The 24725-nt window shown below is 40.0% G+C and overlaps 1 protein-coding gene across 1 annotated transcript in view; it reads right to left on the minus strand.

Moving 5' to 3' along the window:
* The window catches only part of KCNJ6 (potassium inwardly rectifying channel subfamily J member 6), a 161946-nt gene that overhangs the window by 20105 nt on the left and 117116 nt on the right, over positions 1–24725 (minus strand). Inside the window, exon 3 of the mRNA XM_032186099.1 lies at positions 23326–24246. Coding sequence (XP_032041990.1) covers positions 23326–24246 — 921 coding nt within the window. The remainder of the gene's footprint in view (positions 1–23325; positions 24247–24725) is intronic.

The following is a 24725-nucleotide window of genomic DNA, read 5'->3' on the forward strand; positions in this document are numbered from 1 at the left end:
AGAGAAATTCACTTTGCAGCCTTTCCAAATTATCATACTTAAGAGATAAAGCTACAGATATAACTGCTGAGATATGATGCTTTCTTTACAGGAGGACAGTTTGTATTTGCAAGGAGCTTTAAATGTCTTGTTTTCTCACAACTGTTTCCATCTCCCTTGGTAAGCTAATTTTGAAAGTTAATGGACTAGATCCTTCAACGTGTTAATGCTGCATCGTACTGCTTCAGTGGTGCGAAAGCGCACTATAACAGTCTTCTTCTGCTACTGGAGGTTCTCTGGGAACTGCTGAGTGATATGGGTCAGTCAGAAAGGATCTTCCTTGGGCCCTGGTACATCAAGAACAAACACTTCTGGGGAAGAAGTGGAACAAGAGAGGTAACTGACCTTGAGTGACTACTGCCTTGGGGCTGTAGGCTGACTGCAAAAAATGATTTTAGAGGCTACTGATAGAGCATAGTCCCAAGATTGGAAGCCATGATGCTGCTCCTCCAACCGAACAGTAGACATGTGTCCATGCCACTTTTGATTGCTTATTTGGAAGAAAATAGGAAAAACGTCAAGGAATAAATGATTTATTATTATTATTTTTTTTCAATTCTAATTCTTTCTCTTAGTTGTGCTGACAAAACATATATATATATACACACACACACACACATATATATATGTATATATTTTTATGAGGTACACCTACAGGCACATGGCTGTTTGGTGCACACTGTACTGAGTTAGGCACCAGCTGCTCTGAGAGGTGATGCTGACTGGGGTGGGGTGTGTGTGTGCACCAACACATCCACTGCGCAGTCACAGGGGAGTCTAAAGGATAGTGCTGTGGGTTGCACCACCTACCCAGATCCTGCAATGCACCTACTTACTAACTCTGTGCTTACATGATTCAAGCCAGGGTTTTTGGAAGGTTTTTGTAAAGACCCTTGAGAACCACAGGGTGCAGCAGTGATGGTGTCCATTAAAACAGCCCCAACTGTGATAATGTTTGTCAGAAAGAAGAGGAGGCTGGCAGGGAGCAGTAATAACTCTATCTGGCCAGTTTTAATCTGCTCTCTTAAGTCAGTCTGACTCCAAGCCAGGAATAGACACAGAAACAAAGACTGACTCCATGGAGAGAGCTGCTGTCTGCCTCAGTCTTCTGATGAGAATACAAGCCCGTGGTAAACCAACATGAACACAGCATCTACAAAAGGAAACAGCACTGTACAGGCAACATAACGGGTCACTGTTACAACTTGGTGTCATCATATAGCCACAGTTTAAACTTCCTGCAACTTAATTCTGACTTCATACAGGAGACTAGACAAGCACTTGTCTGTGTGCTTCCCACACATAAGAAAGTTGCTGTTTCAGATTTTTCATGAATAGAATAGAATAGAATAGAATAGAATAGAACAGAACAGAACAGAACAGAATAGAATAGAATAGAATAGTTCAGTTGGAAGACACCTACAAAGATCCAGCTTGGATGATCTCATTGAAATTAGTCCAGTGCTAGAGATGTGAACAGGTCTAAAGCATGACTGTTCTCCTCCACTTCAGGTAAATGCAGCAGAGACTAAGGCAGGCATTATGAAGCCTAATATCCTCGCCTGTCCTCATACATATTTCTGAGGCAATCAACAGCCTGAAGCTTATGATGAACAGGAATAGCATTTTCTCCTCTAAAATGACCATGAGCCCTCCAATGGTTCTTTTTGTCCTACAAATGCTGTCTGCATGTCATCTGATACATCTGCCTGGGCCTTGCACATTGTGTACTTACTGAACATAACTGTGTGGACACCAGATGAGTCTTTCATGTTGTGTTTGTCCTGCAGACAGCAGAATATGCCACAAAGAAATCAATTTGTGCGCTGTCCCTTCCTGCTAAACATCATGCTGCTGGTTCTGCACCACCCTCCAGACTTGACTTTAGGCCTGTATAGCCCTTCTTCATCTCCTGCCTGAGCAATGCAAGGCTATCTAGCAAGGCATAAAAGCATGGGGTCCGATGCATGCAGAATGCTGATCTTAACTGTCATTTGGTCTGTACAGCAAGAATAAAAACTAGATTTTATGTTCATGATGCTCTTTACCACAGACCAGAATAACTGTGGACTGTTTCCAAGGTGGGTTAGGGTGGTCAAAGTAGAACTTTTCTGTTTTAACAGAAGCAAATGACTAGGGAATAAACTGCAACAACAACTAAATACGTTTCTAAAACTCAGTAGTTTTTATCTGAAATGCGAGACTAACATTTTGGACTTTATCTTTTTAATACAAATTCAGAATAGCAGCCATCACATCTGACATACTTCTTTTGATGCAGGGATGGGAATGACCAGTTCTGATACATTTCAGTAGTGCTGTACAACATCTGCAGCATAGACATCACAGCAACAGGGATCTGTCTGAGAATGGGACAAAAATGAGCTCCCTGGGTAGAGAGTAATGAGATCGTCAGGGAACACTTCTTCCTGGGAAAAGCATCACTTACAAAAGGGCTGTTTTTTCTCAGGGTAGTCAGGAAAGGACTGTGGGAAAGGAGACAACACTGGGATATCTGAAGGAGAGAATAACAACTTAAGTGGTCAAGAACATTTTTTTTTCAAGGTACATGCATTGCTGGGGACAGAATGAAAAGGCAGGTCTGAATTTGCCCTTTCTCTTCCTATTTTAACACATGTGAAGAAGCAGAGTGTCAATCAGTTGGGCCACCTGTGAACAAAGTGGGTGGATCAGTGGGACAGGCCCTCAGGGGTTATGACCATCTAAGCAGGTGAGGTTGTGGGCTGATCCTTTTTTTTTTTTTTTTTTTTCATAAGGCTTTGGTGCTCTGGAAGGGACTAAATCTCTAGGCTAACACAAGGAATGCTGCTATGCTGCACTTTTCTGAAGGACTGCCATGCAGAAGCACTGTAGAATGCATTCAGACTGAACAAAAAATGCTGTGCGATGGAAAACTGAAGCTGTATAGAAGTGCCAGGCATGGGAGCAGGCATGTCCCTTTCTACCTTGTGGATAAGTACAGCTTCTCAATATACCATGGAGAACTTGAGAAAGTAGATTTGATTCCAGAACATGTAAGTCTAAAACTCATTGCTTTTGGCAGCATGGAGAGATGTGATTTTCAGTGTGTATCTTTAGGCTGTCAGCACCAGAACACAACTTAAAATGTGCATAACAGTAGCTGGAGAAGGTTTGAACTGTTCACATCAGTGTGAGCAGAGCACTTTTGACATGTTCTGGCAAGATGCTTATGCATTATCTGTGTCCTAAGCCATTGTGGTCCTGGTGTTGGTAACTTTCCTGCTACCAATTGTATGATTCAGCATTCTGAGGTGATCAGCTCAGGTAAGCCTGAGGTGAATGTGTATCTGTGCTTTGTGAGGTGAATCTGCCCTAAGGGAGGACAGTGGGGGAGAAAAGGAAACTTACTTTATTTTTTTCTGTTGTCTATTCTTTTCTTTTTGTCTCCTTGTTAGAGAATGACAGATGCCTGCCTGTCAAACTGGCACATTGTCATGTGTAATCTTGAGATAAATGAAAGCTGTAATTTGACTAAGGGTCTCTGACAGGTTTTGAAACAAAGAAGTTTTAATAGCAAACCTGGAAGATTTCATTCATTAATTGTATAGGTGCAGCATAATCCAGTTTTCATGAACCTTTCTTATTGTAGGAGCTGGAATGTCCCTCGGTCTTCTCATCTTGCTGAATTCAGAGGGACTGAGCAGAGGTGAAAGATCTGGTGGAACAGGCAGCTAATGAAGTGAAACTTCAGGAAGGTCGGATTCAGCAAATGAAGATCTTGGGTGATTTGATGGCTGCTGAAAGAGCTGTGTGGAAAAGAAGCCGAAACTCTTGCAAAACACATCATTGGTCTGAGATTAATTTCCCAGCTCTCAGTTCAGATCAGTGTCACAAAATTAATAAATTGGTATCTTTTGATGAAGTCTGTACTTACACATGGGGGCGGGTATAAAACTAGTTATGATTCAGTAAAGTGGATTGAAGTCCATGATGCTGTCAGCACAGATACAAAGCTTGAGGTGAAAAGCTGTAGGTCAGAACTGAAGAGATTTTTCACTTGTGCTTCCTCAGACCTTTATTCTAAAATAAATTTCCTGTGCCCCATATGAATAACATAGTAGCTGAGTGGGAATCAAGCATGTGGGTCAGACCTAATTGCTCTTAGCTTTGACAGATCAGGCTCACTTGGACTCTGGTTTGCATACAGGCAGAAGGGATAGTCTTATGGAGCCTTCAGAAGAAAGCTGGGCTTGTGCTTTGCCCAACATCTTTAATGTTTAGGCTGGAAGAATTCGGAGGTAAGTAAGCTGGTTAAAACAACGCATTATTTTTCTGTTCTTCATCCTCAGAGGAAAAGGCTTCTGTTTCTTTCTGCTGTAACCAGGACTAGGTCACTGGGCTGACAATGGGATGCAGATTTCTCTTCTTTGGAGACAGCCAAAACATCATAATAAAAGACAGCTTCTTTTCTCCTAGCAAGACTCAACCCTCTGTTAGAAAGGAGGGAATCTCTTTTTCTTTGCTAAAAGTCTACTTTAGTAGCACCCACACATTGATCCTTGTATTGGAAACTTAATAACTTCACTTGAAAATCATGCCTTTTTGATGGCAGTGGAAATAACATGACTTTTAAATAAGTAGAGGAGACTGTCATTGAAGTGGAGCCAGTTATGTGGGAGTCAGATGATTAAGGTAGATAGGACGTAGGAGGGAAGAAATACTATCATTTGGAAAAAAATACTGTATTTTGAACAGGTTTAATGTTCTCTTCCAGGAAAGTGGGGCTGTTATTATTAAGTGCATTATCAACATTGAGATGCAGGGCTTGGTTCTCTGTTGATGTGCCTTCTCTGTAATTGTTCACAGCCATGCAAATAGCTTAGAAAATGAGTCTAAGTTGTTAGAGTTGCACAATTGTAGTCTAGGGGAATTGTGTGCTCACTTTTTCAGATGTAGAGACAAAGAGACAGAGGGTGAGGTGAGAGGGGGTTACTCTCTCATCCAGGTCTTGCCAGCGTCTGCCTGTCTGTCTGTAATGCAGCAGCCAGGGATCTATTCTCCAATCTGTTCTTAAGTTCTGTTTCATTCTTGTTTCTTCTTTTTAACGTTGATGTCTGGCCTGACCTGAGTCCTAGCTTAAGGCTGCCTGACACTATTGCTTTTTTTTTTTTTTTTCCTTTTTTTTTTCTTTCAATGCTACTCCAGCATGGAGAGCTTGCCCCTTCCAGGATTCCCAGTTTATGTGTGCAAACAGTCCCTTAATTCATGCCTTAGCTTAAAGCATGTGCTTATCACCTTGACATGCAGCAGTGCCCAAGGCTGGCACCACTGCAAGCAGCCCAGTGCAGTGACAGCAGCTTGGGGAACAGAGACAGTACTGTGGAGTGAGCATGGTCCTGGATGTCAGCCCCAGCAGCTGGGCACTGGCTGATGCTGAAAAGTCTATGCTTGTCTCACTCTGGGAGTTTTGTGTCTGTCTTTGCCTGACATCTTTGTCTTTACCAGACATCTCTGAAGATGTCTGGTTTTTGCAGCTTGGCTTCTTCACTGGGTCTGTTCCTGCTTTCTCTCTGTGAGACCCACCCAAAGCCAAATGAGGCAAAAAGACTTGGATCTGAGCATTTTTTTTTTTTTTTTTTTTTAATCTCTTATTCCAGCATGGAAGCAAAGAGCATTGTGCCCAATTTGGGAGTTCAAATTTAAAGATAGGGCTTGAAGCATTGCTCACCTGGTACTTTTGTTCCCCTTGGACTTGCATTCAGTTACTCTAAGATGGAGAAGAGGGAGGGAGAGAGAGAAAGGGACGCAGAAAATCTACATTGAAAACCTAATAAATCTGAGATGGATTTAGTGTACTGTCTTGTGGTCTGGATGCAAAAAAATCTCAGTGTAGCGATTATGCAAATGTAATAAGTCCTTGTGATGATACGATTAGACTTCACTCAAAGCCACAGGAAACTTTCTGTTCATTTTGGTGGACTTATGGTGTTCTCACACTCACTGGTTAGTTACTTCATCCTGGGGTCTCATCATTTTAATATAAACATATAACCCTGGGTAGCAGTTCATAGTAATGCCTTTCTGTACCATGTTTGTGCTTTAAAACAAAACTTCTCCAAAAAAAAAAAAAAAATCCTTTTTTTCTACTTGATAAACTTGGGCAACTTTCAAGCTGATAGAAAAATAAGGTAAAACGTTATCTCTGCTCTAGATGCTTTATGCCAGATTTTAGAGTGCAGCTATGTTCTTTCTTAGCACAATTTCTGCTCTCTGAGTTTGCAGAGGAGGAGCTCATTGACCCTGAACTCTAACCAGAATGACACCTACTGCTGTATAACTTAGCCTCTGAGCCTGCAAGATGTTCTGCTTTAGCAAGTATGCTTTGATTTGCATTAATTCCTCCACTTTTCTCTAGCTTTCCTTCCCACGTATGTAAACACCATATCCACAAATGAGTTAGAAAACAGAAAAGTAAAAACCCTGTTACTCACTTGTTACTTTGCTTGGGATTTGAGTGACCATGTATATTTGAGTGGCCTCCTCCCAAACACCTTCACTCCTATGTATTGTAATGTAAAGCTCAGTGCTTTTTGCAATTTGTGGTTAAAAATCATTGAGAATATTATTATTATTATTTTTCTTGTCATATTACAACAGTTTTCAGGGTCCCTTTAGCACCAGGCCTTCAGACTCATAGTAATGAAGTTCAAGCTCACAAAGTTTGGAGTACAGAAAGCCAGTATTCCAGCACAAATTTTACTTTTACAAGATTTTCTAGCATAAACTTACTGCAATTACATGAAGTATATGGAAAATACAGTTGCTGTATATTATCACCACCTACGTGGAGTATCCTCCTTTAATCAGCACGGTTCATCATTCAGTTGTGTGATACTATGGGGTTTCATGATAGATATTATATTACATGATAATGTATTGAATTGTATTATAAATGCTGGTATGTATTTATGTGCTAACCTGCAATTTTTGATTTCACAGCATCAGTTATACACTGAATACTAATCTTCTGTCAATAAACCAGTTGGTGCTCAGTACTTCCCCAAGTGTTTATACAACATACAGGTGCGTTATGTATTTTGCCCATTTAAGTAACTTATGTTCATCTTCAAATTAAATATTAAATTGCTTTAAAATTGATTTTTTTTTTTCTTCTTATCTTCTCAAGTTCTGCCTAGCAGGAATAGTGGAGATAAGGCATTCTGTACAATGCATTGCTGTTTTTACCTGGAAGGTATCTGTCTGAAGTGGCCAGTGGTAGCTCAGAGCAGGCTTTTCAGGGGGAAAATGAAGCTGTTCCTTGTTCAATAGTTTAAATAGAAGCAACCTGAGGATTACACACTGTGGCACTCAGAGATACCCCAAGGAATTGATCCAGGTCATGCCTTAGTGGATGGTGGCACTCTGACCAGACTCCCTTCCCCATAATCCTTTCCTTGCTGTCTCTGGAGTGGGATAGATGAGAAACTTTATCTTGTCCTGTCTCTGTCCTGACATCACCAGAGTCCCTATGGAAGTAGCCCTAGTGAGCTGCAAAAAACCTTGGGCCTACTTGAACTTCCATGGGGTCCCAGATGTGTGATGCCTCCTGCATCCCTGTGGGACAAACATTTCTTGTCATCCTCACTAATGCCTGGGGAGACATGCAGTGTGCTACCATGGATCTGGGCTGAGAGGAGGGAGTGAAGTTCTGAACAGAGAAGGTATCCATAAATGTTTGTTAGTCTTGCTCTCAGTATCTGTTAAATATTTGTTAGTCTCGCTCTCAGTATCTGTTAAATACACTGCTGAGAGGCAAACCAGAACTAGAAACCTTGACAAGCTGAGCCTTTATTCTCACACTGGTACTGCTGCATTCTGCCTTGCTCAGCTCCCCAGGCTCCCTCCCCTCAGGTCCCAAGACTTCGACCTTTGTGTAAGCATGGCATGGCAAGGAATCCCTCTTAACTGTGTATTTTCTGACACTAATGCACTGAACAATATCTCTCATGCATCAATCACAGCTCAAAGTGGTGGTTTGTATTTGGCCCAAAGAAGACTGGATATTTATTTGTTTGGTTTTTAGACATGAATTTTTGATTTTGTCTTAATTTTTCCAAAGTTCAGGGGCTTGGCATAAATAGATACTGAGATGGCAGAAGAAACAACACATAGCAGAAGCCAGTTTAGCTGAGCTTTAGCTGATTTAGCTCTGGACAGACCTTACAAAATAAGCTAAGTATTTTGTTTATACTTTCATCCAGCTGTTTTATATGTAATACTTTACCCATATTAGTGGATAAGATGTGGCTTTGCCATATTAAGTTAAAGATGTCACTTCTAATTGGTGCTTAAGTGCCTGTCAAGTGCCAAGAGCAATTCCTTCAGTTTGTTATAATTCCTCACCAACCTCACGCCTGTCTTCCTCAGTCACACAAATCCCCTTTCAGCTTAGTATGACTCAGCCAATACTTGTTCACATCTATCCTAGCTGTTGATATTGCATCACTGGATGTTTTTGTTATTATTTTGGGCCCTGGAAGATGTGTGATTATTCTGTGTAACCTCCATTTGGGTTTCTGTGTCACAGTGATGCACTACATAAAGCCAGAAGTCAGAACTAGCTGAAGAACATGGGAATAGGAGACCACACCACTAGCCTATCATCCTCCTGCCATTCTGCAGTCTTTGGATGGAAGGCACTGTATGAGTTGCTCTTATAGAAATGGCTATGATTATTTGTTGTTTTCTGTGTATATATTTTTTTTTTGGTTGCTTTGCAGTCATCAGGAAAACTTGTCTACCGTTTTTTCAGCATCACAGATTGTGCTGTTGAGCTCCAAGGATCACATTATCTAGAAGAATACTTGGATATGCAGAGATTATTTGGCTTATTGGGTCCTCAAAAAAAGATACATAAGATATGTCAAGATATAAAAAAAGAGGAGGAGTATGTCAATACAAGAACACTGACGTCTAAGACCTCATGTCATCAACAGGTTTTCATGATCAAAAATGTCCTTGTTGCTGAAGTGAGAGGGGCTTAATTTGAGAAAAAAATAAAAAAAAAATCCAGGAGAACTCATGGATGATTTTTTTTTACTGTCATTGTTATTCCGACCTGCTTGATTCACCTAGTGTAATGAAAAGAGTTTCAAAAGGGATCTGTTCTCTGTCTTGGCTGCCATAAGGAGGATCAGCCTTGAGATCTGTGTATGTTTACAAGAGTATCTAGCTCTTTATTCTAGTTCTGTTATAATTTAAATGAAGTAATTAGCACATATTTGTAATGGACCTGCAATACCTGGTGAGGATTTGGCTCTTGGTTCCTTTCTGTGTAGCAGATGATGTACTAAACTGCATATGGCAGATGGAAAGGTTGGTAGGAGGTAGTGAATTGGATACGTAAGAAAGGGAGATATGCTGAGGTGTATTTTCCTGGACCAAGCATTGGTCCGAGTAGTGTTTGTATTTACCCTGAAGAGTTTGTATGATAAAATATTCAATATTTGTTTGGGCTGTCTGTAGAACAACTTACTTCATACATATACAGAAAGGAAAGTTACTGTGGAGAACAGAGTGACTGAAGGACTGCTGCAGTACAGCATGCACAGGGGAAAGATCCCGCCTGATAGCACCATTCATCCCATAGGTATGGAGTCTTTGCAAATGTCATGAAGTCCCCTTTTAATAGGCAAAAGTTCCCATATGGGTACTTCATCTAGATTATAAACATTTATCTACTTCTAATCTTCCATTTGTCTTTTAATTAGAGTCTTAATTGCTTCTTCTTTGAGGCCATTAGAGAACTGACAGGCATTGCACAGCTCAATTTATTCCTTTGGGGTCCTCATTCAAAGGCCACCAGAGACTGAGACCTACTCTATGGATTTGGGAGAGCTTTGGATCAGGCTCAAAATTTTATAATAAGCATTTGTACACATTAGTAGGGGATGTTTCTGGACTGAATTTCTGTCACTGATGGCTTTTGATTACTCTGAGAGCATTTTATAGGGTAAGAGAAGGTAAATGTGGCAAGGTTAAGGTTCATGTTGTGTGTTGTTCCAGATCTTGAGTAATTTAACAGGGTTTTAAAACTCTGTTGTAGCTGTGTTCCAGCCCTGAGGGGAGAATCTGAAAGTGAAGTTTAAGCGCTGTGGTAGAATAAGCTGTCCCGGAGCACAGACAGGCAACTTCCATTCAGCTGTTTCTAATTCATCTGCAAGTTGAAAATGACTCCTGGATCTATTTTGGAATATTTGTCTTTTGAAATAAGTTAGATCTTTGCCTCATCATTCCTTGCTATGGAAAAATAAATAAATAATAATAATAAAAAAAATCATTGCAAAATTTGGATGGGGAAACAGAACAATTATTGTTCTCCAGGGGAAAAGCTGGAGGAGGCCAACTGTGAATGGTGGGCTTGTGCTCGTCCAGCTCTAACAGCTCCGATGCCTCCCCTAGAGAAGTCAACCCCCTAGTCAACCTCTCTGTCTTGGTTCTGGCTCACCTTCCTGCCCTGTCCCACTCTGCAAATCATGGTAGAAGTGCTGCAAATGACTATTTTGCTGTGGTCTTGACACACAACTTAATGCTACTTACAGCCTTCATCTCTAAAAGGCTCTGCAGAAAGGTCTGGAAACGCTTGAGTTGCTGCAATACAGCTGCACACCATGGGCCAGATCCATGGCTGCCACCTGAAAAGCACTGAACTTGATTAGTCTTGTGCTGGCGAACTGCATGGCTGTTGTTAAGTACAGGCAGCTGCTGGCCTCTTTCTTCCCAAGAGAGCCTGCTTTTGATTTGTAGTAGGAGAAATACATGTACATCTTCCTCAGACTGCAAAGCTGAACCCTTTCCACTTCACAGCCATGTAGATCACAGAATCACACACAGAATCATAGAATGTTAGGGATTGGAAAGGACCTTGAAGAATCATCTAGTACAATCCCATACACAAGTTTGTTAGATTATGTTTGTTAGATATGGCTACTGACCTCAAAGCAGATTTTTGGCTGGACAAGAATCCTTGACTGACTCAAAACCTTTGGCTTTGGATTCATCTACTTTTTTTCACAGCATCTGTTATAACCCTACTGATAGTTAGAAACTCTCATTGCTGTACTTATTGTCTAAAACCAAAACAAAAGCCAAAAGCTCCCACTGTAATAAAGGACTAATGGAAAAAGAAGCTGAAAATTACAAAAAGGGGAGGACTTTTCCCATCTTGGTGATCTAAGTGTAGTAAGCTAATATTTTTTTATGCAGGAGTGAAAAATCTGAACCTAATGTCTAGTTAAAAAAGTGCCAGCACAGTTTAATTGGTCTGGGTGAGTCTTTTTTTGTTTGATTGTTTGTTTTGTTATGGTGGTGCCTGGCAGCTCAGCCATAGTCAGACTGATTTTTCTCCTTTAGTGCTAAGTCCCTGTCTCTTCAATTCATATTAGTCTGTGTTAGTCAGAAAGGTGGAATAAAAGTTTTCAGCCCTGATGTACCTTAGGGTTCCCACCAAGGACAAATCTTAAACTTGACACTGTTGCTGGATACAAGGCTGTCTGCTGTGATGATGATAATGTTAATAATAATAACTAAGCAATTGCTTCTAGTTTGTTTTGTAGTTAGATGGAGAGAGAAGCAGGAAAATGCAGCAATCTCCAATGCCCATCCCAACCTCTCTCAATGTCTAGAAGGACAGAAAGGTGAAAAAGGGTGACTACAGCCAGGGGAATGGAACAAAATCCAGGATAAGCAGGGAACACTATGACTTAGTGCAATCTTTGGATCACTTTTCAAAGTTCAGTTTTCTGGTGAAGCAGTGCCTTACAAGTTTAAGATATTCTCTTGTAGCAGACCTCCTGGAGGAGCTTGGTTGCACTGCCTGCCTGCCTGCCTGCTTGCCTACAGCAATGAACTCATACTCCTTACCCAGCTCTGCCTCTCATCTCTGAGGCACAACTGTCTCCAGTGGTTCAGTGGTTGCCACAGAGCAGCCTTCAGGTATATAAAACACAATGTCTTAAATAGTGACATGGGAGAACAATGTGAGCTGTTAGCTGGGCTATTCGTTTTTCAGAGTCATTCAGTTCTTGACAGCTATAACATACTACAAGAAGCTGGTTTAGATTTTTATAATCGCAGAATAATTTAGGCTGGAAGGGATCTATGCAGTCATCTGGTTTTATGCACTGCACAATGCACAGCTAAATAACTCAAGTTACTCAGGGCTTATCCATTGTGTGGGCACCTCAAATGATGGCAGTTCTCTTCTCATCCTGGGCCCCTGTTTCAGGGTCTGATCAGCCATATGGTAAGAAAGTTTTTCCTAGTGTCTTATCATGTACTTGTTGCCTCTTGTCCCATCACCCTGGACCTTTGAGACATGTCTGCCTGTCCTTTCTTTAACATCTCATTAGGCCAGTCCAGACAGCAATAACATTCCCCTTAATCTTAAGTCTCTTGTCCAGACTGAACAGCCCCTGTTTCCTCTGCCTTTCCTCACACTTGTGTCCTGTGCTCCATCCCCCAGATATCTTGGTGTCCCTGTGATGGGCTTGTTCTAGTAAGTCCATGTCTTTCTTGTCCTGGGGCATCTTAAACTGGACACAGCACACTAGGGGTGGTCTCTCAAGTGGTAAATAGAGAGGAGCAGTCACTTTCCTCAAGATGCTTTGTATACTTTCACTAACACAGCTCAGGAGGCAGTGGGCATGGTTTGTCAAAATAACTTATTTGGGTGTGTACTATTCACTCTATTAACAGCCTGTGATAAGATCTGTAGTTTAATGAATTGCTTGGGACTGTATCTGCAGAGACTTTTACTCATTTTCGTCCAATGAGTTTAGTGTGGGCAGCAACATTCATTGTATGTGTGAACCTGAGCCCATTCACCTCTTTGGAAAGCCTGAACCTCAGGGTTGAGGTAGGCACTGGCGCTTGTCAGCTTCCTTCCTCATAGTGTCTTTTTTCTCTTTTATTCTCACTGTCACGTTTGTGGCATCAGGGACATGCAGGCTTCTTCCAGCTCCTTTTACTAACAGGTATAAATTCAATGACAAATCCCTGAGGCTTTGGCTCCCTTATCAATGTGCCAATCATGGCACAGTGAGCAGTCCTGAAACAGATAAAATGTTTGCACTGTCCCCTTCCCTTGCTGTGACAATGGCCTGCTTTCACACTGTCATAACAGCATGTCATTTCCCTCCTCTAGTGCTCAGGGTGTGAGATAAAGTGCTGACCAGTACTGTTTGGGAAGTTATTTGTACAGTTCCTGCCTTTGTAATATTAAACTGCTGAGAGGAGTCTGGGAAGCTACAGCCTGGCATCCTTTGCATGACAGGAAATCCCCTGGAGTGTGCGTTACCCTTCCCACTATTTATTTCTGAGAAGTTGGCAGAGCTGATCCAAACTTTCCCTCTGAATATTGCCTCTAACTACAATTTTGGCATTTCTCAGAAATCTCAAAAAGGTTTCTGATAACCACTGAAAACTTTTTAACGATCACTTTCATTTTTGCTTTCTTTTCATGTTTTGAATACTTCTTTAATTCAAGTTTCTTTATTTGGATTAGTTGTAAGAATTTAATAATCTTATTTTTATTAAAACCCTATATTTTTAAACAAAAGTCTTGTTCCATTCCATAGAAATCCCAAGAAATGAAAATTGTCAAAACGAGGAAGAACAGAAATCTTTGAAAAAAAAAAAAAATATATATATATATATATTTTTTTTTTTCTCTCTAATTCTCTTGGGAGTGGTTGGAAAGAGGGTGAGAGTGAGCAAGCAAGAGCACAAACCTGATTACATAAGCACTTTCTGCCTTTCACATTCATTGTCACGGTGGCTGCCATCATTCCCAGAAGATGTTCTCTCTCTTTCCATCCTTTTGTCAATACAGTATTTCTGGAGAAGGGAGGAGTGGAGTATGACCAGAATTGGTGGGTTGCTTAGTAGCCATATACATTGTCAAAGGACAATATATATATTTTTTAATGTCAAAATCAACCCAATTGTACTAAATTATAGATGTTCATCATCACTTCTGGGACTTCGGCATCTAACATTAAATGACTTGTTAAAGTAATCTGCTGCAAGCTGGTAGCATGCTGCATTGGAATATGACTATTTGGTAACATGTCCTTGGGTTGAAGCTGTGAACTATCCTTCTCGATCAGTGAAAAAAGCAAGCTAGGTGTGCAGCAGAGATGGATTGTTCTGCTATGAATGGCAGGCATGAATCCTGGAAATGTGTGGCTGCTCAGTGTAAACAGTCTATTTCTATACTCTGAAATCAGTGTCTACACTGCTGTTTGGACCTGGTTTGAGACTCTCTAGCATGGTGCTAGTTTGTGTATTGGATTTGTGTGGCAAGGTTTTGGTAGCAGGGGACTGCAGAGGTGGCCTCTCTGAGAAGAATTCAGAAGCTGCCCCATGTTAGATAAAAGCCAGTTTCAGCCAGCTCCAAAGGGAACAGCTGTTGGCCAGAGCCAAGCCAATAAGTGATGTCGTTTGTGCCTCTGTGAGAAAAGATTTAAGAAAGTGAAAAAAACTCCTGTGCAGCTGGGAGAGTGAGGAGTGAGAATAAGCTCTGCAGCCCCCAAGGTCAGTGCGGCAGGAGGGCAGGAGGTGCCCCAGGTGCTGGAGCAGCAGTTCCCCTGCAGCCTGTGGAGAGGCCCCTGGTGGAGCAGGCTGTCCCCCTGCAGCCCATGGGTCTCACATGGAGCAGACCTTCACGCTGCAGCCCATGGAGAGGAGCACATGCAGGAGCAGAGGGTCTGGGGGGAGCTGCCACCCACCCGTGGGGGACCCGTGCTGGAGCAGTTTGCTCCTGGGGGATGGATGGACCCCAAGGTACGGAACTATGTGGGAGCAGTGCTTGAAGAGCTGCTGCCTGTGGGCAGTCCCCGCAGGCTCAGCTGGGGAAGGATGGCATCCCAAGGGAGGGACCCCACGGGGAGCAGGGGCAGAGAGTGACCATGAAGGAGTGGCAGAGACAAAGTGTCAGGGACTGACTGCAGTCCTCATTTCCTGTTCCTCTGTGCCACTTAGGGAGGAGGAGGTGGGAGAGGGTGGATGGGGGGAAGGTGTTTTAGCTTGTTTTCTTTGTTTCTCACTTCTCTAGCTTGTTAGTAATACATAATAAATTTCTCTAAACTCTGTACGCCCATGACAATAATTGGTGAGTGATCTCCCTGTTCTTATCTCAATCCTTGATCCCTTTTAATCATATTTTCTCCCCCTTTCCCTTTGAGGAAGGGAAGTGAGAGAGTGGTTGTGGTGGAGCTCACCTTCCCAGCTGGGTAAAACCACCATAGTTTTCTCCTCTTCTGTGACACAGACAGGCAGATCTCTGACCCCATTTTGGATGTGTGCTTAAACTGGAGCTTGTCTGCTTTGTAGTGAAAGTGTAGTGGTGAAAAACAGCCAGAGCACTTCAGTGCATCCAAACATGTGCTTAATTCTTCTTGAAATGCCATAGTTGAGACCTCTGAGATCACCTGAGATTCTGCATGATTTGTTTTCCTCCCTTGTGGACTTTTATATTGTGGCCTCAGGATATGCAGAAACTATGCCATAAATGGAGTTTTTAGTCATGGCAACAGCTTTCTAGGGTATAAAGCATATATTCATAAGTCTTCCATGACTTTTTTTGTGCACTTTATGTAGCCATTGGGGTTAACTGCAATCCATAGACTTGTTCTTTTTAATGTCAAATATCGATTGGAAATTTTGGAAAAAAAGCCTTCCTTGCTCACTCTTCAATCTTTTAGGTCACTTTTGACTTTATAGTTACTGCTCTGTTCAATTTTGTGAAAACTTTCTGTTGAAGGTGAATAACCTATCTGCTCACATTCATCAGAAATTGATATAAATATATGTAAATTTCAAAAGTCTTACTGCTATCAAGAAGTGTAATGTAGCATGTTTATCCTTTGTTACAATTCATTGAGATAGAACAGGAGGAAACAATATTATACATGTAGAAGTAAATAGGCACCGAAGAGAAATGTGAAAAGATCTTTTAGAGATATGGGCAAGAACAGATTTTGCCAAAAATATTTCTCAAGGTTTTGAACTGCAGACTGCTTAAGTATGCTTCATATCTGGAGATCAAACACAAGAGAACAAGGTAATCAACATGAAAGAATGAATTCATTCCAGCAAAAGTTCCAGGGGTGAGATGCTGCACTGACTCAAATCAGTGTGTGCCTGGGAATTCATCATGGTGCTCAGCAGCCTTCCTCTCCAGGTTGATAACTGCCTGAGATGATCAAAAATAAAACTCCCAAATTATAGAAATGGTTGTTTCACTTTTTCTTTCCAAATCAGCTGCTTTGTGATGACCCTTCATTTACACTGTTCCAAGACCAAGTAGAGACTATGAACCAGCACAGATTAATAGCCTCTATATTTAAATGCACTCTGAAATGCAAAAGGCTCTTCATTGTCCTGAAGCACTTCCCAGGAGTGCTCAGAAATCATGTCTCCACTTTAGAAACAAGGAAAAAATGCTCAGTGAACTAATTCAGCCTTGGGAGTCCTCTAACCTGGATAAATGGCCACCGTGCCTTTTGTCTAGCATCATCCTTTTTGGTTTGCAAATTGGATATCTTTGTGGTGGAGATTGTGTGGACACAGGGGACAACCAACCACCTTGAAGTGCAGTACGTCTTCTGCTTTCTTGATCCCTCAGGTAATACACAATCATTTCTTGGTACCTGAGTTGGGTCTGGAGACCCAAAGACATCGACAGCACCTTCTTTGCAGGTGCCTTGCTTCTCAAATAAACAGTTGGAAAACACTGTGGCTTGAAGCTTTGCTGGAAGCTGCAGTGTGAAGTGCCCTACTGCTAGGGATGCAATAACAGACAAGTGTTACACCACAGCTTTGTGTTCCGGCATCTATCTCTGCTTGACACTGTGCTAGGAAAGGTGCAATGCTGATTGTGGAGGTCTATGTGAGCATGCACAGAACTTGGAAGTGCCATTTCTGTGTCCAGATTGACCTAACACAGTTTGTAAGGGCACATTGTGCAAAACAAAACTCTTTGGCTGAAAGTTTGATTTGCATTCAAAACAGATTTTTTTTTTTTTTTAAATATCCAATTGGCTACAAGGAATTATCATCATCATCATCATCAAGAATGGTCTCAGACTCATCTTTTAGGGATCTTATTTGTCAGCATATGATTTACTGCTTGAATCTGAATACTATATCTAAAGGTTTAGGGGTGATGAAGTAACTGCTGTTGTGAAGAGCTGAGCAACTAATTGTTGAGAAAGGAATGAAGGATGGATAATAGGCTATTATCAAACACTGTGTAAAATGTTTGTGTGGTGCAACATTATTCAGAGGATAAAGCTGTTAAACAAAATGTATAATTCCTTTTCTCTGCCTTCCTTGAAAGTGGTATAGACACTCCAAAATTGTAGCTGAAATGCTCATAATTAGCACATCTCTTTTCTCATGAACTTAACTCCCCAACTTCTTACCACGTTGCATTTTTTTTTTTTTTTTTTACTAGTACTGTGCAATTGTAACTGCTCCGTTTAGGTTTTGTGGTCTCCTTCAACAAAGAGTTTATTTTTTTCCATCTTTAGAGGAAGCTTCCTGAAAAAAAACACACTTCACAATGAAATTGGAATGGTTTTCTTTGCAGACATTTGGAATTCCAACTAATGACAATTTATGCTAACAACCTCATTTTCTGTGTTAAAATTAATTACAATGAACTGTTGTTAGAATAAAAAAGTAAAAATTAAACAAACAAACAAACAAACAAAAAAGCAGAGGAGAGCAAAGACTGTAAGAGAAAAAGATTGCTGGCAAATACTAAGGAAATGGGATATAAGATGAACTGAACCTAGATGTCTAAGCCTAGCACCTAGCACCAAGAAATGTAAAGATAGGAGGAAAAAAACCCTAAGAACTGGAGAGCTATTGTATTCTGACCATTCTTGAGATGGTGATGATCCAGCTTAGAACAGAAGTCATTTATTCCTAACCCTGTTTAAATTACATTTCAGTCAATGTACATTTGTCACATCTGGAGCACAATGATCTAATCTACTTTCACCAGTTGCCTTGCAGAAATACTTGGGTGTGAGAAATACTGATTCCTTTTCTACTTTCATCTACATACCCTTAAGAAATAATTTTAGAGTGTAAACATCTCTTCTTTGAAGAGAAAAAAAAAATTCTGGTGAAAAACTGTATCCCGAGCAAGGCGTATTTGGAGAGAGCAAAGTCTGCTGAGATGTTTTGAAAGGCTGGAACTGCTAACATACTGCTAACAAAGGGAGGTATTTGTTAGGATTGGGCAAGGATAAGGGATAAATATGGCAATTCATTAAGGTGAAAGCAAAAAGACAATAAATCAGTCAGTCAAAGGGACTGTAATGAAGAGCAGGAACAGCTTTATACAATGTTTTTCTAGTAGATAGCATCATTTACTATATAAATAACCATCTATTGCTTTCCACACACATTTTCCACAGCTGGCAAGTGTGTTTGTTTACGTATCTATAAGCCATTCTGCAGATACTGCTCTCAAGCTGCCTATGTGTCAGAATTATAAATGCACCATATTGTAAGTTTATTTGTAGAATTATCCATAAAAACCTAAAGTTATATGCCCAGTTTTGTAGCTTATTTTTTTTGACAGTTATAAATATGTTGATTTTTTTTCTTTCTCAGGTACTGTTTCATTTTTCATGTTTTTATTTTTAGTCAGAGGGAATCCCTGGAGTGTCATCTAGTGCACCCTACTGGCCAGACAAAACTTCACCAAGTTTGAGGATCTTGCTGGTTAGAGTAGCTTGTTACTTTCCTGGTGTTACTTTTCTGAGTTGAAAAAGGTTCTTTTCTGTAAATTAGTGCAGCTTTAGACGAGAGATTTGGACCATGTTGTTTACAATTCAGGAACTGCATTACCAGCAAGGGTACTGACTTTGAGATTCTCTCTCCTCTCTCTCTCTCTCTCTTTTTTTTTTTTTTTTTAAATGTTCATAAGACCTCCCTCAAAAATAGATTTCAGCTGTTAAAACATGTTAAAACATAACATCATAAAACATGTTATTTGTAGATTTCTTTTTAAAATTTGAGACAAATAAATAAATTCTTCAAATCCAAGCTTTTGTGCATGCTGCTTAGGGGTGACAGGTTTCAGTATCTTTGAGCCTTTTTTTTTTTTTTTTTTTGTGGGTCTGACAAGAAAAATAATTTACTCAAATACCTTTACAATAAACCTACATAGTCTAACAAATCTGTTACTTTATCTCTAGAAAATAACATGAAAGCAGTAGTGATACTTACATATAAACCAAATATTTTGAATGGTAAATTTCCAGTGCTGCTGTACTGAGATTGGTGTTTCAGTCATATTGTTTCCTGTTAGTATATTTGCATTTAGTGTTGCAGCTCTGCAATAAGAAGGGTAGGGATGCCAGAATCTTGTTTCAGTGCCACAACTATATTCTGACACTAAAAGAAGCAAAAGTGCCTCAGAAACCACTTCCCTATTAAAGCTAGATCTTATTTTAGTTCTTGCAGAGTTAGTATTGATTCTTGCATCTCACTTGCACTCTACCTGCTGTTAGCATAGTAGGAAATGGAACAGGGGCTGTAAAAGATGGAAATAACAGATATGTCCTTTAGATATGGTGACATTTGGTTGTAACTTTGTCCCCAAGTCCTGAAGGCTTGTCATTTTCTTCACAGCTATCTGATGTACTTCACAATGCTGGGCTGTGCAGAGCTGAAGAGCTGACCTCATCTCATAAAGTAGCATGGCCCTCCAAAATGAGAAGTGTGAGGTGCTGCATCTTCAGCTGAGCCACCAATACTCAGTGGTGGGGGCTGCAATAATGTGTTAGCTGTGAGAACTACAGAACAAGACCAGAAACACTCACCCATTGTTGTATTTTTTTTTTTTTTTTTTTTTTTTGTGCATTTGAGAGATGCGTGCCAGTATCAGAAAAGCCACAGGAGTAAATATTTGCAACAGCATTATCCTCTGAACCCAGAGGGATGTTTTTGAAAGTTGTAAACAAATAAGGAAAACTGCATATTGAAAGGACCCATAATATGTTTTTAAAAGCAGTGTTATTTTGAGTTCTTGTAGATATGGTATGAAGGAGTCAGACTGACATCATGTCTTGCTGGAAGTACCTTGGTGAAGCTTCTGCCCTCAAAGGAATCTTCATGGTACATCGAATGTGAATAGCAAAGGTGTATTTTCCCTGGGCTTATATTTTGATATCTGCCTTGGTAGAGACATATCTACTCCATTTCTCAGAACATCTCAGAAAGTGTGGTGATGCTTCCAAGGGAAATTAAGGAGTCCTTGATTTGATCTTTCTTCTAAATTTCGGTTTGGTTAATTATTTCAATTTCCTTTCATAAGATGCATTATTCTTCATTTCCTGTCGTAACACGTAGTGGAGAGTTTACATGACACTACATGAGCACTTTTGTTTTATACTAGATGTAGCTGTGTTTTTGGATCCTTTAAGGTGAAAACTATTGTATAAGGATAAAATGATATCAATTGTTCAGTAAAACTTTAAACATAATAATAACAATAATTAATAAAAATAACAGCAAATATTTATACTTATCATTTTGCACTATGTTACTTCATTACTCATTAAAGAGATAATTGTTGCCAGAGTGGGGAGACTCTGAAAACTGAGAAAGGGTTATTTTCACTTGATCGGAATTGGTCACTGACCAAATGAAAAAAAAAGAAAAGTGACTTTTCTGATGAATAGTGTAAGATAATGATATCCAGCTGTGTTTGTCCCATGTAAAACAATACTGAATGATATTGCTATAGCTAATGTTGCAGATTCTTAGCTTTAGCTTTAATGTTTCTATATCCTATGGCTTTGATCAGTATTGGAAGGTGTGGTGCGTAGTATGTTGCTTGCTCTACAGGGTTGGAGATTGCTGCAATAAGCAACATCTCTTGCTGCTCTTTCTCTACATTTGGTGTAAGAAGGAAAAGTGAATATATGATGGCCAAAATTTGCTTTCACTGTTTGCATATGTAAATGGAAAATATTTGTAAAGTTAAAAAATGGAAGTCTTTAGTTTTGGTAGAATGTTGACCTGGTTGCACCTTCAGCAAAAGTAACACAATGCATGTGGAAAAACACAAGTAACTACCACACAAACATGTTTTAGAAAATGTACTAGTAATTATGACATTAGTCTTCATGATGCCACAGTTAAGGGGCATTATACAGCACCCTTCCCTCATATTTTGTGTTATATGCATGCTAGAGAGATGACCCAAACAGAACAAAATGCGGCAGCTGAAAATGGGAAATGTAGCTGCCTATCCAGCTGCAGAGTAACACTTTTACCCTGGTGTTTCTGAAACCTGTTTTCAACAGGTTTTCAAACCATTGTGTCCAGTCTCTTTGTTGCTATGGACTTCCAGACTTCTTCTAGAATTTTCTCATAGCTTTGCCAGCTCAAGCGATCTGAGAGGCAACCTTTTTCAGTGAAAACTGATAATGACTGAGTGGAAGATTGGCGTCAGTATCAGAGCATCAAAGGAGGGCATAGAGGTCTGTGTGATTATGCAGGGGTCAATAGGAGGTAGGGGTGGGAGGGTGAAATAGCGAAAAACTCCAAGGCTTAAGAGAGTATGGCTACATTGGATTCACTGCAGAAGTATACTGTCTTTTTATCTTATATGTATTTTCAGTGAGATGCCTTTTATACTTCTACTACTTGACAATCATTTTGCTGGAAAACATTGTTCAGTAAACCTGGAAATATCTACCATTCTTTGGGATGTCAAGTTTGTTTGACTGTAGTACAGAAATTTCAGAATATTTCAGCTAAAAACCAGCAATTTTCTCATCTTCTCATCCAAAGGTGATGCAGATGTTTGAAACCTTTGTGCCTACTGCATGTATCAGTAACAGTAAACATTTCATCTCTTTGATTTCTCTTCAGTGCCACCTATTTCCTGGAAAATGTGGAAGCTTTACATTTACTGCTTCAGATTCTCTGCCAAGTTCCTTTCATTTTTATTTTTTTTCTCCATTTTTGTCTCACACGTTTATTATATGGTGACAAATGCAGTTTTCTTCTGACACCACATAATAGATGTGTGAAACACACACACATGTTCTGGTAAGAGACTGCTCTTTATTTCCTGTCTCCAGTTGCAAAACATGAGTCAGGGTTAGGAAGGTCATACTTCTGTCAGAGAAGTGTAATCTGCATCCTTAAACTTTCCTAGCTTTTGTTACAGTAATGGAGGAAAATGGCAAATCTAGATCTTCTATTTCTCTACTCAGTATTTCCTCCCCAAGCACATTATTTCTTCATTTCCTAATCACCATTCCCTTGTATTGTTTATGTTTACTCAATTCAGAGATTGATGCTGTCATTAACAGGAAAAACATCTCTGCAGCTCCTAAACTAAGTATATCAGTACTCTGACTGCAGTAGGTACAGCAGTTTGAGAGAAAGCATCCGCCTACTATTCTGGCTTTAATGCAAAGAAGAAACATTGCTAGTCCATTACTGTGAATTCCAAGCATTATTTTCTCTGCATAGACTGAGACCTGATGTTCTGCTGTATAATTGTAGTTAATGACCAAACAGCCTCTCTACAAGACTTTGGTGACATAATATGCCTTATTTATGTGTACCAGCTTTAAGTGTTCTGTACACTTCTGCAGTGTGTAGGGGGCCTCAGTGAAATACAAAATCAGACAGATCTTTTGTGAACTAAAGTGAAACAAGCCCCAAGTTACAAGTTAAAACAAAAACAAGCAAACAAACAAGCAAAAAGAGAAAGCTGAACACATTATCACTTCTGACTGGATCCAAATAAACTAGGAATTTCATGTGACAGGCAGTTATTCTGCAGTTACCCATGGGTGATTGGAAGCAGCAGGAACTATGGTACTTCCATGTTAATCATAAACAGAGCTTTGTAATGATTTTTTTTTTTTTTTCTAAAGCATTTTATCCCACACGGTCCTAGTGGTTGAGTTGCTCCTGCAATCGAATGACAAATAACTGGGTGACATGCTGTGAAAAATTTAGAAAATGAGAAATGTTATCCCATTTTCCAAACAGAGCAGAAACAACACTAATTTCATTAGGCAAGATGGAATAGACAATTAAACTGGGCATGCTTTTAATTTTGAAGCTAACCAGATAACTGATGCCTTTTGCAAATGTAATGACTGTAGGAGTGATTCTGTTAAAGAGAAGTAAAACCACTGATTTTCCTTTCTAAAATTAAAGCATTTACCTTACACAAAGTATAAGAAATGTTACCTGTTGCCTCCACCATTCCTTCTAGGATTACAACAATTTCTAGCTCCTCTTTGGGCAACTGGGCTTTGGAAATCTCCCAGAAAGGACTCTGCTGGTTAATTTCATGGCTGATGATCAGTGGTGAAACCAAAAAGAGACGATCATCCCCTGTGTAATAACCTACGTTGATATCTGTCTGGTTGAGTGGTATAAATTCCCCCTCCTTTGTCTGTTTGGATTTGATCAACTTGGCTCGTATTGATGCCTCTACAATGTGTGAATTCCTAAGGTCTCCTACTCGGAACATCAGACACAGCTTTCCATCCCGCATGGAAATAACTGCATTTGTAGAAAAAACCAAGGTTTCTGCCCTCTTCTTGGGTTGGGATATTTTCACAAACATGCAGCCAACCATGAAAGCGTTGACGATAGAACCTAAAACGGACTGAACTAAAAGCAGAATAATTCCCTCGGGACACTTGTCCGTGATGACCCGGTAACCATACCCAATGGTGGTTTCTGTCTCGATTGAGAATAAAAAGGCTGAGACAAACCCATTGAGGTTGCTGACACAGGGGGTCCACGTGCTGTCCCCTATATGATCCATATCTCCTCGCATGTAGGCAATTAGCCACCAGATCATTCCAAAGAAGAGCCAAGTCACTGTGTAAACCATGACAAAAATCAATAGGTTGAACCTCCACTTCAGATCGACTAAAGTAGTGAAGATGTCAGTCAAGTAACGGTAAGTCTCTCTGACATTCCCATGGTGGACGTTGCATTTCCCATCTTTCCTAACATACCTCTGGATTTTTCTCTTGGCACATTCTTTGTTTAGATTTTTTGGCAGATCCTCTCTAGCTTGTTTGGGTAACTTTGGCTGATGAATAGTGACAGGGCTCTCTATGTCCTGCTCCATTGAGTCTTCTTCCAGTACGTTAGCTGCCATTAAAAACAAACAAACAAGAAAAAGGCAGACATTATTTTTCTTATTATTTCTCTAAGTTAACAAACAACTTATTTCTGTATTACCAACACGATATCACTATGAATAAATAAAATTATCATCCTAGTTCTTTGCTCACCTATCAGATGCAAAATGCGTAAGTCAAATGATGTCAAGCATCCTCAATTTATTGCTAAATAGAAATACTCTGAAGGAATGTGCTCTTCTGTCCTGTCTATCAGGTCCTACATCCTACAGTGTGTATATCTACACACATATTTAAATTATGCAAGATGTGTTCTAATAAATCTTTCTTCCCTTTATCCCCCTTATAGAGTAATAAATGAGCTTTTTTATGCACCAAGAAATATCTGGGAGACAGTAGATATAAATGAGGAAATGGATTTGCTTGAGGGTTTCAGTCAAGATGAGCAGAGCAAATGAGCAACTGTTGAGGTATTTTTTCTATCAATTG

Source organism: Aythya fuligula, chromosome 1, assembly GCF_009819795.1.
Source record: "Aythya fuligula isolate bAytFul2 chromosome 1, bAytFul2.pri, whole genome shotgun sequence".
Taxonomy (NCBI): domain Eukaryota; kingdom Metazoa; phylum Chordata; class Aves; order Anseriformes; family Anatidae; genus Aythya; species Aythya fuligula.